This window comes from Asparagus officinalis, chromosome 7 (genome assembly GCF_001876935.1).
Source record: "Asparagus officinalis chromosome 7, Aspof.V1, whole genome shotgun sequence".
NCBI lineage: Eukaryota > Viridiplantae > Streptophyta > Magnoliopsida > Asparagales > Asparagaceae > Asparagus > Asparagus officinalis.
The window spans coordinates 50,012,320-50,029,825 of record NC_033800.1 but is presented as its reverse complement, the minus strand read 5'-3'; the positions used below and the strand labels follow the sequence as shown (position 1 = coordinate 50,029,825).

Sequence of the window (17,506 nt, the reverse complement as noted above, 5' to 3'; positions counted from 1 at the left end):
AAACTGAATTTCTTCAACATCTTCTGCAAGTAACTCCTCTGTGTAAGCTTCAATCTCCCTTTCACCCTATCTCTCTTGTTCTTCATACCTAATATCTTCTTTATTTCTCCAAGATCCTTCATCTCGAACTCGGATGACAGCTCCTCTTTTAATTTTTGAATAGCCGAAGAATTCCTGGAAGCAATAAGCATATCGTTAACATATAAAAGCAAATATATGTGCTCACCATCCTGTAGCTTATGCATGTAAACATATAGGTCATATGGATGCAGATTCTTCAGGCTATTCATGTCCTGCACTACCGTAGGTTTGCTATGCCGACTCTATGGAGTGGATGTTAGATTCGGGAGCTACATATCATATTTACCTGAGGAGGGACTGGTTCTCCAGCTTTGAGGAGCTGGAAAGAGAGGATGTCATGCTTATGGGTAATGACTACGTATGCCCTATTGGTGGTACTGATTCAGTCCGGATCAGGATGCATGACGGTGTGGTGAGGGAGTTGAAAGAAGTGAGGTTCGTGCTGTAGTTGACGAAGAATATTATTTTTCTTGGTACTTTGGAGGCAGCTGGTTATCGGGTGACCTTAGAGGATGCTACCGTGAAGGTCACGAAGGGTTCTATGGTAGTGATGCGAGGAGTCATGGAAACTTCCTATACTACTTGAAGGGCAAGACAGTTATAAGGTGTCTGACAGCTTCTATTACTACAGAGGATGACACTATCACTCTATAACACATGAGACTAGGACACACAGGTGATAAGTCCCTGTAGTCATTGGCGAAACATGGGCTTTTAAAAGGTGCTAAGACCTACAAGATGGAGTTGTGTGAGCATTGTGTACTTGGAAAGAAGACTATAGTAAAGTTTGGTACCGCTATTCACAACACCCAAGGTATATTGGATTACGTTCACACAGATGTTTGGGATCCTTTCAAGAACATATTACTTGGTGGGCCTAACTATTTTATCACTTTCATTGATGACTATTCTAGGAGGAAGTAAGTATACCCTATGAAGCATAAACATGAAGTCCTGGATATTTTTGTGGAGTGAAAGAAGAAAGTGGAGCTGCAGACAGGTAGAAAAATGAAGACTCTACGTTTAGATAATGGTGGATAATATAAGAGTAATCCATTTTTACAGTTTTATCGGGATCACGGTATTAGGCATCACTTCATAGTTCGAGAGACACCACAACAGAATGGGGTGGCTGAGAGATTGAACCGTACCTTACTGGAGAATGTGCGATGTATGATGACGCACAGTGGATTGCCTAGATCTTTTTGGGCCGAGACGTTGGTTTATGCGAGCCATCTCGTTCATAGGTTGTCATGTATTGCGATACATGGGAAGACTCCTTTGGAGGGTTGCGCTGATTCTGTAGCTAATGACTATGAGTCGTTTCGGATATTTGAGTGTCCTGCTTATTATCATATTAGTGATGAATCCAAGGGCGAGGAAGATAGTCTTTGTGGGATATAGAGATGGAATTAAAGACTTCAAGTTATGGGATCTACATGACAAGAAGATAGTTATTAGCAGGGATGTCACATTTGATGAGGCATACATGATGAGGCCTTAAGTTTCTCGATAGGTGGAAGAATACCAGATTCGAGAAATATCACAGCGGGTGGAGGATGGTGTGACTCCACCCACTCCAGATAGCATTGTATCCATTGAGACTCCTACAAAGGTAACATTAGGATGAGATGAGATAACAACCAGGCAGATAGATGATACAGTGGATTATGAGACTCAGGAGCAGGGTCATGTTCAGGAGTCTATTACAGCGAATAGACCTAGAAGGGTGATTCGTCGGCCAGCTAGGTATAATGATGTCATAGTCGCATAAGCATTATCAGTGAAGGTCGTTGATGATACGGTTCCATCCACATTCAGGGAGGCATAGTCTAGCCCTAATTCGATCAGGTGGAGGAAAGCTATAGATGAGGAGATGCAGTCTTTTCAGAAGAACGATACTTAGGAACTTGCAATGCTACCTAAGGAGAAGAAAGCTATTGGTTGCAAGCGGGTATATGCGAAGAAAGAATGATCTTCTATTGAGGATATTAGGTACAAAGCCAGATTGGTTTCTAAGGGATATACACAGCTTGAGGGCATTGATTACAACGAGGTATTTCCACCCGTTGTGAAGCATTCGTTGATTCGGATTTTATTGGCATTGGTGGCATAACTGGATGTGGATTTGATCCAGATAGATGTGAAGACAACATTTTTACACGGAGATTTAGATGAGGAGATCTATATGACACAACCCTTAGGATTCAAAGCTGCAGGAAAAGAAGATTTTGTGTGCATGCTGAAGAAGTCTCTTTATGGATTGAAGCAATCGCCGTGACAGTGGTACAAGAGATTTGACAGCTTTATGATTGGTCATGTGTACATGAAGAGTCCCTATGACCCAAGCTTTCCCTTTATTATTCCCGGCTTTGTCCTTTAACTTTGGGCAGTCAATCTTCCAATATCCTTCTTCTTTACAATACCGATATTGATTTCTACCAACACTCTTATAAATACCTCTATTCTTTGATTTTGAGCGGTTGAATTAGCGGCGGTTTGGATTACGGCCTCAAACTGCTAATGCATCTCTCGATACCTTCTCGGAGGGTTCACCATCACTCTTCCTCGGCTTATAATTCACCAACGCTGAGGTCACCTCCTTGTAGCTAACAGTAGTTCTTTCATTGATCATAGTGAGAACGAACGTACCATAATCATCATCGGGCAACGAACACAAAAGTAGCATCGTCTTGTCTTCATCCTCAACCATGATGTCCACATTGGTCATATCTGAAAGTAGCTTGTGAAATTGTTTACATGCTCCCTAATGAAAACTCCCCTCTTCATCTTGAACTGGTAAAACCTCTTCTTAAGTGAAGCTGATTCTCAATGCTCTTCGTAAGATACTTCTCATTGAGTTTTTCCCACATTCTCTTCGTCGACGTCTCGTTCATCACGTCATAAATAAGATTCAGCGTCAAGCATGACCGAATAACTCCACAAGCCTTACTATTCATCTTCTTCTAAACATTATCCTCCATGTCAGCGGGTTTCTCTAGTAACTCAAGAATCTCCTCCAAATTCTGTGAATACAATGCATCCATCATCTGACACCTCCATAAACCAAAATTAATCTTGTCGTCGAACTTCGAAACATCAATCTTCGTATTATTGATGCTCAGACTCTGTATCGCCTTCGTAAGAGACGAACATGATGTTCTTGCTTCTTCCATGTTGTCGATCTAACTCTTCAAATAGGAATCCTTAAGGGAATCCTTCGAACAAGCCTCAAGTCTAACCTGAAGCTCTGATACCACTTGTTGTGCACGACAGAAGCTTGACACCACACGAACAAGAAAGAGATAAATCACAACCACACAAGCCAAACACAATATCATAGCAAGACAAACGAATTTACGTGGTTCGACAAGTTACCTACATCCACGGGGCAAGAGGGGGGAGTTCTTACTATTAGAAATCAAGAGAATACAAATAGGGTTACAAATCTCACCAAATAAACCCTAAAACAAAGCATCTAGATCTCTCACAACTCTTCCATAATTTGATGCAGCAATCCCCCTCTCAAAGACTGCTCAAAACGTCATTGCTTAACCCTAATTAATTAGGATTAAAATTATATATCAACTCAGAACAAAACGGGTTAGAAAACCAAACTCAACTGCAGACCCAACTCGCGGTCGACCGGAGAACCACGCGCAGTCGACCGCGAAAACGACAGAAACTTTTCAGAATCTCTGGACTTTTTGCGGTCGACCGCCGCGTCACGCGAGGTCGACCGTGACCTGATACAGAACAGAACTCAGCCTCGTGCACGTTGGCGTTCGACCGCCGCGCCACACGCGGTCGACCGCACAGCACCCAAACTTGTTCTTCCGTCATTTCCTGCGGTCTTTGTGTGCTCGTCATTTCTTCTGTTATGATAGAATCTCTACTCTAAACCCTTTAACAAATTGTGTTATATCATTACTCAACCGAAGTTGAACGATCCTACGGTATCTTTGTGGATCCTAGTCTTCATCACAACCACAAAAAGAGACATGAGAGAACAATGCACTCAATACTGCAGGTCAACAAACAATACGTGCAGCCCAAAAGGGTGATTTCCGCCAATCTCTAAATTAAGCTAAACAACCATTATTGCCCTTCATCATCACCTAATTCTAAGCAATCGAATGGAACCAATAGGAGCACGTGTAGCGTGAATCTTTTATTAGCTAACTTTTGTACTAAACTTTTTTTAATGAAACAAATTAAGTATTATATATCCTTCTCTTTCTCTTTTTTCAGTTGAGGTTGAGAGTGCAAGAGAGATGATAACGACCACCTTTGAGTGGAGACATAACTGGGCTTCACTTTGAATCTTGCCCTCTCCTTTGTGAGGCAAAGTGTGTGCACTTTGGAGATTTTGTAGACAAAAATCAAAGGAGAGGATTATTTGCCTATTTATCTGGGAAATGAAAAGCACTACTGTGGATTCTTTTTAGAAAAATATAAGGAATGAAAGTACCATATGCTCACCTTTTTTTGTGATATTCAGCATACCTTACGATGAACAAGTGACACCTGAATCAGAAATCTAGACTACTCTATTTCGTCTTCTCATTTTATCTTCTAGTACTTACTCTACTGCTTCATGTATATCGTGTACCTATTTGCTTTAGCTAGTAAATTTTCTAGACATTTTGCAGTGATTACTAAGGAGACATTGAGAGTAGTTTTGTCAAGAGTTTTAATGCTAATCGATCCTTTGTTCCTTGTTAAGGAGAAGGCAAATCTTGTTAGAATATAATGTAATTATTTATTGTTATAATATGAAAAAGGTAAGCACCTTATTATTTGGATGCTATTCAGACTCGAAAAACTAGATAAAAACATAATTCCGTCCAGTTGTGAGTACTTATCACTCTATACTTCTATATATATAGAATATAGAAGAGGATTCAAGTGTTAAAACTTTTAAATTTCTTTTTTGCCCTTCTGATTTTGACATTTTCTAATTTTATCTTTAATTAATTGCATATAAAGTCTCATTCTCATTCACGACATATAAATTACATGCTCAATATAATATATACAAATACTATAGTAAATATAGAATATATAGATAATTGATATAATGCGTATGTCAACCTAATACTATTACACGCTTCATTTTGCAAATAACGTGTCAAGTTAAAATGACATTAGTGCATGCATTATGCATACTTGAATCATAAGTTACATTTAAATTGTAGTCTTTATTTCAGGGGCAATTAAAATAATTGTTATGGAAACCAAGAGCCTACCTTTTGTCCTAGTTCTTTGGGTTATAGTTAGGAATACGAATAGCTTTTACTTGCAACCTATATAAATATGGGTTTTACTATTTGATTACTTAACACTTGAAAGTCATTTCCGGTTACAACATTCTCATTGTCAAACAATCGAGATTAAGGTATGATGAAATGATGTGACTACTTAAATTTTAAGCTATTTTATTAGAATTGTTATTTCTATTTATTAGGAACAGAGACTTATTTTGTTAGGTTTTTTATTTAGATGGTGATGCTATAGGATCATGTTTCTTTAAACTGATCGTTAAATTCTACTTGTTGTAATTATACATATCTTGAAGTTGGTATCGATTATTTTTCTCCATAATGTCTAACAATTAAGACCACAAGATTGTATCAAATTTCTTTTTATAACACTATAAGTGTCTATTATTTTTATCATTAATGTAAAAACTTGCAGATATATATAGGGTGCAGCACGCCAAAAAATCTAGGGATCAAATGGCAATTTTAAAGTTAATGAGGGTTATTTCAAGTTCGATGTCTCGGAAAAAGAATCATTGTTTTGCTCATCATTTTATATTATTTCTTCAATGTATTCATTTTACTCTCAATTAACTCCACAAGCTGCAGACACTTTGATACTTTTAGTCATTTCATGTAAGGATTTTAAATAAACTTATTTTATAGTCTCTACAGGATTCAAACTATCCTAAATTCCTAAGACTATTGATCTCAAAAGTCATATTAAAGTAATGTGGCTTTTCTCAGTATTCAAGTGAATAATGATAGTAGAATAAGGGGATGACATATAACTAGCAGATGTAGTGAGCAGATTAGTGTTTGTAGTTGTATATGAGGGTGTTTGCTTCTACTCTGCATAGTTTTAACTAAAATGTAGAATTATTTAGTGTACGAGGTGACCATTTTAATATTAAAAAAATAACGAACAATCAGCACCTACATACTATTATATGTAATGTTCAAACGAAAAAGCTGTTTGGCTCGCGCTTTAACGCGCGAGCCAACACGTACACAGACAGGAGGGTGGGCCCTACTGTGTCAGTGGGGCCCACACCAAATAGACGCAACGCGCGTGCCTTATACTAGTCCTTACAAAAGTAGAACTAGCCCTGAGCTTTCAATGCAACCCTTATTTACGCCTTGAACCACATTTATGTGTCTAATATTGAACTCCAGGCCTGCACGCGCTTAACTCTGGGCCTGCACGCGAGGAAGAAAACAATAGCGATTCCGTGCTAAAGCCCAGTGGGCTATTCGGAGTCCAATAGCCATCCACTCCCTGTTTGCTCTGATAAGATCCATACATATTCCCGTAAAACCAAAAGACTGACAAAAATACTGAAATACTTGACGTATGCCCATAGTATCAAACCAGTGCATGAGTATATAGGGCTCTTGGATTTTAAAGCAACTTCACTTCAAACATCGACTAGAAAAACAAAAAATGCAAAAATTAAACACACATTGATATCTCAAAAAGGTCTCTCCCAGAAGATCAAAAAGTCCCAAGTCCAGGGTGATGGAGGAAAACCTTGAATAGCTCCTCTGTAGGCTATACACAAGAAGGGGGGGAAAGTATGATCCTTTACATGAGAGTGCCGTATTCTAGTATGATGCTATCATAATACACACAGTAAAAACCCGATATGGTCTGTTTCTATGTACTTCCTCGTATCAACTACTTGCTTAAATTTGGTTATAAACTCTCCATGATCTCCCCGCTGCATCGGGACGATGAATTTTCCTTTCTCATTGGCGTAGCAAGTATCCAAGTGATGCACCAACAAGTGCCATGAAAACTACAAACAAGAAGGGGAAGCCAACCTGAACCTTTGCAGCACATCTTCTTCTCAAAAGAGCCTGAAATCAAAAGGCCGAAATTTTTACAGTCAGACTGAAATCACAAAGCAAATAGTATTAAGCTGAAGTATGAGCTTTCGTAAATTAAGGTTCATTTCGGGTAAGTAGGATTTCATAAATTAACCTGGAATGTTGAAACCTGGTAGTCTCATAATAGTGTAAGTGTACAACAATACCCATCCACTCTTGTAATAATGAGTGTTCTCCACATCCAATGCCACAATGGATTTCAACTATATTTTCATCCTTTTATTTGTGCCCCCGTCAATAAAATGGGCTTTTATTTGTGCCCCCGTCAATAAAATGGGCTAAGGCCCTTATTTCCTAAAAAGGTTCATTTCGGATAGCATATCCCAAGAGGGTGGGCTATTATATTGCATATGATTATATATGGTATAGGAATCAACATCAAGGGAGATGACACCAAGATGAACATGTTTAAATTTGGTCCTCAGATGAGGAAGGTGAATAGTGTTACCACTGAAACGTGTTGAAGTCAGAATTCAAGTAATGATATAGCATTCACAGTGTAGTCCACTATGTTAGCCTCATGGTTATGAGCCTCCTCTCAAATCTTGTTTTGATGATTACAAACAATTCCTAACATTGTGCGTCAAGTGCTTGCATTTGTTTTGTTAGATAATCTACACAAATATCCTAGTTGAAGGTTGGATAAAATTACGCCATAACGATCATATCAAATGGAGGTTGACAGATATAGTGGTATGAAGCAATACAATTCAAGTCAAAGATTCAAGTTCAAGCTTCATCCGCAACCAAGCTGAGCTACATCGAAGATCTATAGCTTGGTATAATTAGTTTAGGTTTATACTTGTGTGTTGATACTTTGAGCTCAATATCACACACAATTCTTGTTTTTGAGTAATTTTGACAAAATATTGAGTTATTGGTTTATGGACTTAACAATCATTATATACATCTTTTATTAAGTCTATGAAATCATTTCATAAGGTTTCAAAACATTGTTTAACTCAAAAGTCAAAGATCAAGAATTTTATATATACATGTATCTTAACCATTTTGCAAAATAGTAAGTTTTCACAAATACAAACTGATATATCAAAAATTCCTTCTTTAACATGTTTGTTTTCATCTTTATAAATATTTCCCAAAGTTTTATTAATTTTGGAGTTAATTTGTTATGTCAAATTGATTTTATAAGATCGAATGTTTCAACAGCTTTCAAAATCTGGAATATCTGTATTAAAACATTTATTTCTCACAAATGAGAAGTGATATTTTAGAAATTCTTTCTCCAACATGTTCATCTACATGTCTAGAAACTCCTCTCAAATTTTCATGTTTTTTGGAGTTGATTTACTATTTTTAATTAATTTTACAAAACCAGCTACGCAAATTTCCCGACTCTGCCAAAAACTGTAACTGTCTGCTAAGTCGACTTATAAGTCGACTTATATATAATAAGTCGACTTATGAACAGTGTAAGTCGACTTATATGACCTTTTTAGCCTGTAAGGGCTAGTTATAAGTTGACTTATTACTGTAGCAAGTCGACTTATAACATTGTAACGACTAGTTTTTCAGAATGCTGAATTTTGGGGTTTTTTTGTCTTTTTCCTTGGTTTTTCTTGGTTTTTGGGGTTTGTTTCTTGAGCCTATATATACCCCATACCCTCATACTTCAATACACACTTAAGAAAGTTAAAAACAAGTTTTGGGCAATTTGTTTAAAGGTTTTAAAGAAGTTTTCAAGTGTGCTTTGTTTTGTGAAGAAAGTTTCACAAGGGGAGAAGATCATCTCATTGATTTTGGGCTTCAACATCATCTCTCTCTTGTCTTAGAGAAGTTTTTCAAAACTCAATTCTAGCTTTGTATTTATTGTTTGTTGATTATCATTTTCATCAAGCTAGATTTATATTGAGTTTACATTTGATTTTGTTATTTTTTTATTGTTTACACACACAACCATTAAGCTTTTAGTATTATCACATTGAGTGTATTTTGGGTTGTGGTGAGTGTATCTTTGAGAGTGAGCTTACATTAAGTTCTCATCCATTATAGAGAACAAATTATTTGTATTTATGCCTTATTGTGAGAATCATTTTGTATTACACAAATATACCAAGAGGAGTGTAGAGGTGAGAGACGTGGTCGGTTCCAAAAAGAGTGGGGTCGGTAGTAAAACCTAGGAAGAGGTGGTAATTCCGAACACTTGAGGAAGGAAACACGTGAGAGGTCAACACTTAAAATGGTATTTGTGTAGTTACAAGTGTGAGTTGTAAACGTTTGTCGGTGAGCGTAGAAAATCGAATTATGAGGTGTAAACGTTTTTGGGTGAACGTCGAAAACCCATTGTGATAATGAAATTCTCCCCGTGAGTGAAGAGCGGAGACGTAGGTCGGAAGGACCGAGCTTCGTGATCATATTGTATGTTTGAGTTTGCTTTGACGTTTCATTTGTGCTCATTATTTATTTCGTCAGTGCTCATGTTTATTTCACCCTTAGATTAATATCCTTGCATATAATCTTCTTGAATATCATTCTTGCTAGGATAATTAGTTAATAAGTTTTTAATTGGCATTAAATCGGATTAGATTAGCATATACCATATTCCCCCCCCCCCCCCTCTAGGATACTTTCACATTATATTACATAAAGAATACTAGGTATTGATAAGAAAGAAACGAGCTAAAACTGTACGTTCGATAGATTGCTCGGTTAGTTACTTGAACTCGAACTACTTGGTACTCTTAAGGTCCCTGCCCTTGCACCAAAACTCCAAAGTTGTGGTGAGAGTTAAGGTTATAAGTTTATATTCTAACATTGGACCCATGTAGGTTGAAGGCCCTTTCATGAGAAGATGCCGACACTCATGCAGCAGTGTCAATTTTTTTTTAATTCACTTAGAAATTCATGGCCAGCAAAATTCAAAACTAGACTTGTTCTGATACCATCTTAATGTCCCTGCCACTATAGCAAAACTCCAAAGGTGTGGTGAGAGTTGAGGGTTATAACAAACATCAAACAGTACAAGCTCAGTAATCAATCACTCACCACTTCCTGTTGCAGTTTATCTCTCTCTTGAATAGCAAAGCTCTTTTCTTCCCTCAGTATGACGATGGTCTTATCAGCCTGCAAAAAGTTTCTTCTTTTACATATATAAATATATTTTAACTCCGCCTTGAATGAATTTGGAGAAAACGAATGCGCTGAAAACAAACGCACTAAAACACAACACAGCAACTAAGTTGAAAACTGTCATAGATGATCCCCTTAATCACAAAACATCATCAATTATTAGAAACACCCTGTAATATGAAAGGAAGCTCAGGCCGTACATTAGGTGAGAAAGTGCAGAAATGGCTAACCTCATTTAGCTTTGATTCAAGATTGATGACCTTCACTTTTAAATCCTCAAAATCCTTTACCTGGACAGAAGTAGAATATGTGCTTCAGTGTCTGTATCTAAAGAGGAATACTAAAAGCAAGAGGCAGTTACAATTATATTCAACACGTAAAACAAAATCAGATGCCAATAAATCCACACCAGATGAATAGCACAATCTAGATGAGGGGTCTCAAGGCTTCAGTAAGTTAATGGTCTCATGGTAAGAAAACAATGACACACAAAAGCCATAAGGCACAAAAAAATATGGTCCTAAGATACAGAATACGATGTACCATTCCACACATGGAATGTCACTCTTACATGAGATATGGGAAGATCGTGGACTTCATTTAATGGTGTGTAATCTTTTCGAACAAGAGTTTCTTTCGCAACAGGAGTTTCTTTCATGATAGGACTTTCTTTGACGAAAGGAGCTTCTTTCATGATAGGAGCTTCTTTGAGACAAGGAGCTTCTTTCATGATAGGAGCTTCTTTGACAAGAGGAGCTTCATTAACCGGTTCCTGCTTCAATGCACCATTAATTGGTTGCAACGCTGGAGAATGAGGTGGACTAACAAGAACAACCCTCAGCTTGCTTTCGTCGATATATCTGCCATTTTCTTTTGAGAACTGTCAAATGAAAAAGGTTAGGACCCATGGCGGGGAAAAAACAGCTCAGTTAACTTTAATTTGCTTACCATGCTAGGTACAATGTCCTCATCTGCACTCCCATATGGAGCAATTGTACTTTGAATAAGGAACTTATCTTTCAATTGCATATCTGGTGGTGCGGTCCTTGAAGCTTGCATAGTAACTGGAAAGTTTACAATTAAGACATAAGAGGCATTAAGCAAAGCAAAGCAAAGTTTAAGGCTCAGGACATTCAGGGTAAACTTAAATTTTCATGCTCAACAGAAAACATAATCATGATACAAGACAAATCATGTTGAAGAGGCAACAAGGCCTGATTTGTATAGTGTATACAACAGCTGCTGCAAATATCACCTAGTTGTTTATTATCCTGCAGTACAAAATTGATGGTGATAGAGTGGATAAGTACGATATAACCTAACCTAGGGCATTCATGGATGAAACTTATACAACAAGGATAAATATGTATCATTATAACTTGCCAGAGCTATGCCAGGCTTGAAGGCTTATAAAAGGGTGTTTCCATTAACAACATTACCAATTTGTATAAGTTTAAGGACTAAGCATGAAAATATTCAGGGGTAAGGATGATCTCCACTTTCCTATGTCTATTTCCCTTTACTGCATTATAACTTGTCAGAGCTGCGCCAGGCTTGAAGGCTTATAAATGGGGGTTTCCATAAAATTTTTTACCAATTTGTATAAGTTTGAGGGTTCAAGCATGAAAAGGATTAGTCAGGAGCAGGTAGGCAGCAGTTCATTTGATTACAAGTTAGAATGAACAAAAAAGAAATTAGAGGAACCAGTAAAGCAGAAGTAATTTGATAACACTTCTTTAACATGGTCTCCTATACTAACATAGACAACATACCCTTCATCCTAATAAATTACAAGAATAACAAAAATCATAGCAAATATCTGGATTTCCAAATTAGAAAGAGATATGCGTTAATAAGAATGTACCCGTAAAATCACATGTTGACCTCGGTAAAACGATGCCAGTGTTTGGTCGCACACAATATCTTTTTGGAGATGTCGTTTTCACCTAGCAACAAGAAAGTTTGACTCAGCTGCGCTATCATATTCTAGATCTCCATAATAACAAAAGGTTGCAGTTTAGGAGCCAGAATTGCAGGATTATAGAAAAATCTAATAAAGGACTAATATTCCACATAGAAGCGGCATCCCGTGAAAGAGGATAGATAAGGGATGGACAATTAAAAATAGCAAAAAATTGAATATATATATATAGGTGTTAGTTCACATAATACATATCCCTCAGAAAACTAACATCAAAGGATCTGGGGTATTGACATATTGTGCGTCCCTGAGAGATCTAAAACTGAGAGCACAAGTGACTTTTTTGGAGCCATATTTATAACTTTATTATTCAAAACGCAACGTGTGTAAAGAAGAAAGGTTACATACCTTGAACGCCACATATTCGTTGGACTTATTGACAAGATGCACCGTACACGAGCTTTGCTTTTTTAACTCAACTATAACAAAAGGAGAAGTAAATCCAAACTCCATTAGACCCATATAAGTATTAGTCGCAAACATCCCATTATAAAATAAAAAATATATATTACGATGTAGAACTATTCTGTTAAAAGGATGGTGAACCTAATTTGAGGGAGGTGTATCAGACCATTTCAAGTTGGTCTACACAACATAAAATTCTTAATCCACATAATCCGTATATGTTTTATCTTATTTATCGGCCAGTTCAACCTTCATTTTGCATTTTTTTTCTTCCATGGCAATTACTTAATTTCGTAGCATGACTCCCTTCAAATGGTTACTAAATCAAGTTAACATCATCCAAGTGAATTTCAATCTTCAGCAATTCTCTCAGCGGCGACATTTTATGAAAATGAGTAAAATTTCACCTTATCACACAAAAGATCAACACCGAAAACAGATCAAAAAATCAATTTCAACTTCTCAAGATCTACTCACAAGTGAACTTGAGTTCTCGAGGTTGGATCTCAAGCAGCTCCATCTCAATCGCCAGCAAATCTGCACCAAAACACACCAGTCAATCGCCAGCAAATCTTCAAATTCCAGTACAAAACCCTTAAAATCAAATAAAATCACAGTCCAAGCACAGAGATCGATGATTCACAAGCTCTACAATAGAATATCTCGAAGATCACGCGAAAATTTGTTTTCGGGAAAAAAAAACAATTTTTTGATTTGGAGAGAGGAACAAGAAATGGCGACAAACCCTAGAATTACGGGAACCGAGAATTTGGACAGAGGCTTCGACTTCGATCGATCGCTTCCAAAAAATCTATTTATTTTCGATGAAAAAAAATGAGGAAAAAAAATTAAGCGGAGAATATTTATAAGGAGGAGGAGGGAAGAGTTTGGTGAGATGAAAACTAGGCAAGCTTTGCGGTTACTGGCACTTTTTTATACGATCAGCAGATTTTTGTCGCATAGCAAACATGAATTCGGCAGCTTATATAAAAGAGCACGTACTTTGGTTAAAGTGGGACCCGTGTAGAATCGAGGACGTGTAAGGAGTTCGCTGTGGTTTGTGGTGTTTGGCGTGTGGTCTTTTTTTTGGAAAAAGAGTCCACCGAGTGCGTACGCTCAGAGAAGTTAAAATTTGATCTGACTGATATTTACACTCTGTTATATTCTGTGGTCTACTCCCCTCTGAGTCTTTGAGAAGATAAACTTTTTAACTTGTCTCTCCTTAAGTTCATCTTCTTAATTTATTTGCGTATATGTATATTTAAAAGATACAATGTACACGTAATCGAAATCTTTCTATGTGCCAGGAATTTTTAGTATAGGAGTTTATTTGTTTGGCATGATCTTTGCAGAATTGGGGATGAGTTGATTTTACTTCATCACACAGTAATAAAAGTTTGATAAAATATTTTCGAAAACGACGAAAGCTAATTTGCTTATAAGCTGGCTTAACGTATTGAAAATGAACAATCTAATGTTTTCTTTTCTTTTTCTAATTTCATATATCTTAACTATTTTAGATTTTTTTACTTTGTTATGAGAATTTTAATTTTTTACTTGTAAATTAGAGAGAACTTTTAAAAAAAAATTGACATGCAACCCTCATTTACGTATAAAAGGAAATGGATGGTTTACCTAAAGTTCCTACTTGATAGTTAGAGATAAACCTAAATACGTCATTTGACAGTTAGTTGAGATTTAGGATAATTACCCTGATCGTTTCCAATTAGTTTGAAATTCTAATTGATTCTAAAGATATTTTAGGAAAGAATAGGTATTTGGACGCATCAAAGTTTCATTGGTGTATAATTTAAAGTTTTAATTGATTCTAATGGACATCAAAATTTATCAAAATATTTGCTCAGAGATGGTATACTCTTACATCAACTATCTTTCAGACTTTACAATTTTCTTAGGATTTTCAAAAATCCAAAAATATATCATCGCTAAATCATAAAGAACAAAAACTCCTAGCAAATGGGATGAGCTTTAACTCTACAAACCCTATTCAAGTCTAATCTAGATTTCTAAAGGGTTAATTTCACATTACCTCCTAGAACGTTGGGACGATTTCCCACATAACCTTCTTCAATTTTATTTATCTCATATAACTCTCTCTGATCTTTGAGGTGCCTCGCAAAACCTACCAGAACTTTCACATTTTCTAACTGGATGTCGTACATGTAATTTGTAAATAACTAAAATATTATTGAGAGAAAAATATCAAAATTTTCAGTTTGCCGTTTATAGATAGCGTACTTTCTTCCCCAAATTCTAGGGTTAAGACTTAAGAGGGTCCAATCAAAATTAAGTGGGTGCGTGAGAGTTTATTATTACCACATGTCCTTCCATACTGTATCACTGTATACTTCAAAATCAAAATCAATGCAAACTTTTGAAGTCTCAAAGGCAGTGTACCTCAAAAAATGGAGAGTATACATATCAACAAAACACCGGTTAACAATACTCACCAGCACGAGAAGCAACGTACCGTTAAGCGGTAGAGTAGCTTCTGGGCTTTTCAGACTTTCAGCGGTTGCACCGATCACGTTTGCGTATGTCAGACCCCAGAAAAAATCCTTTTACCATAATACCCCTCGCACTCTAGATAACCCTCTCCTTCGACGAAGGGTAAAAGAGTAAATAGCCATAACGAGAAGTTGCCTTTGTTGTGACGTCGTTATCCCAACGTTAAAGCCTCAAAGTAATAAGACGAGGAATAGGTGGGATCGGATTGGGATTAGACAACCAACTTTGGTTCGAAAGTTGAAAAGCTTTTGTAGTAACGTTTAGTTGAGAAATTTAATTTCCTTTGGAATCATAATTGAAAGTGTTGGGAGATTGTTAGGTGGGGCCGAGATCTTGTTGTGGTTGGATTCTTGTTGAATTTGAAGGGAAAAAAGCGGGTAGAGGGAGTTATGCTCACGTTTGGAGTAGGGACGGAGTGGTACAAAATTAAAGCTAAAGACCTGTTTGACAACCTCCTAACTCCCCAAGGGAAAATTATGTTGCGCGCAGCGAAAATTTCGGCAGCACAACAAGAGAGTCAGGTCGCAATAGGGATTCTTGTTTCACCAAGGAAACTAGAACCTTAAGCAAAATATCTCAACAAAGTGGGATATCAGCTCTTCCTCTCATCAGTTCTAGGACTGACTTGTCGAGGAAACCTAAATAAGCTATTACAAATAACTCAAATAGCGAGATAAACTAATTTTACGTGGTTCGGCAAATTACCTACGTCCACGGGGCAAGGAGGGGGAGATCTACTACTAGAGAAAGAGAATACAAATAGGGTTTACAATCACACAAGATCTCACAAATAACCCTCACACACACTCTCAAATCTCTCACAAATATCTCCACCAATGGATGCTCAAAACCCTAACAAAAGTCGATGTAATTTTTCTCCACCTGCTTACACGAACTCTCTGCCTTGCACGGTGCCAAAGGAGGGGGAAAAACAGCTGACCTTTTATTTTTCTTGCACACCACCTAGGGCACGAAGAAGCTATATTTATAGCTTCAATATATATTCGGGTGGGCCTTTTCACGCGGTTTCACAAATTAAGATTGATGCTGGACCTTTTTTAAGGAAGAATTCTGTTTGGAAAATATTGGATCATTTATAATCTAGTTTTCTTTGGTTCAGATCTTCTTCACTATAAAAAAACAGTAGCGGGTCCTTACAATATTAATCACCGTTGGTTTTTTTAGTGGATAGCTATGATTTTGTTTTTTGAATGGAAATTAAAAATGAGCGCAAATCATGAAGATATGAAGAGTGTAAGATTTAGAATAAATCATAATCGCTTACTAGGAAATCAAGGTTCATTAACAACACAATGGTCTCTCCACCATCTTTTTGGTAGTGACGATCCAAGTTCACTTTTATTAGGCTAAAACAGATAATCTTAAACATATTCTCTTTTGATCCACCTATCTCCTTGATCAAAACAGAACCAATTTAATTCAAAATTAGATAAAGATCAAGTGTAGTCTGTTTCAAAGAGTTTACCAAACGAAGAGCTAGAGGTTGTTTGGCTTCAAATTTGGATTCTGAAATTCGGATAAATTTAAATTTCTTTTGATTCAAAAAAATTAAAATATGACACAAATAGTTTAATAAAAATGTGTAATTTGTACGAAATATTTATCAAACAAGTTTCAAATGAATAAAATACTCAGATTATTTGGATAAATTTAAGAAATAGAGGGTGGTGGTAGAAATGTAATTTTTTTCCCATGAATTAGTTAGCTTTGTTTATTATGATTATATATAAATGATGATTATCAATGACAAGATGTTATCAAAATAGATTAAAGAAAAGAACATACTGTAATTGAGGGACAAGAGAAGTGAGTGATGAACTTGAAGAGATCTTTTTTTCTATTTTCTTAGATCATGTGTCGTACAATTGCACCTCTATTTATGCATAACTTGATCCTCCACATTAAGTATCTATTTATGGCACTAATCCATACACTAATTATACAATCTATTCACAGTCAAAACTATGTGTAAAATGCACGACAATTATCAAATTGATATGTTGCCATTTGAACCTATATACATCCATTTTATTAACACAAGATCGTATTTACCTTTTTTTCTAAATTAAACAGTTACTTTACTATTAGAAATTATTAGATGCTTAATGATATCTTGGTTTTCAAAAATAAATTTTCTATCATTAGATGGTGACGAACTTTCATACTCTTCAACTTAAATTTGATTATTAATAAATTTATTTGCTATATGATACGTACTGTTTAAACTTAAAAGGACTCACGTTTGAAT

At 36.4% G+C, this 17,506-nt stretch overlaps 1 protein-coding gene across 1 annotated transcript; it reads right to left on the bottom strand.

Annotated features, from left to right (window-relative positions):
• On the bottom strand, positions 6,788-13,550 carry LOC109850204 (vesicle-associated protein 1-3-like). The gene is made up of 9 exons (XM_020420161.1): positions 13,454-13,550; positions 13,186-13,245; positions 12,652-12,722; positions 12,187-12,268; positions 11,271-11,386; positions 10,894-11,202; positions 10,553-10,612; positions 10,239-10,316; positions 6,788-7,202 (listed from the first exon to the last, which is right to left on the bottom strand). The coding sequence occupies exons 2-9, from the start codon at positions 13,226-13,228 to the stop codon at positions 7,092-7,094; spliced, it is 870 nt and encodes a 289-aa protein (XP_020275750.1). The 5' UTR covers positions 13,229-13,245; positions 13,454-13,550; the 3' UTR covers positions 6,788-7,091.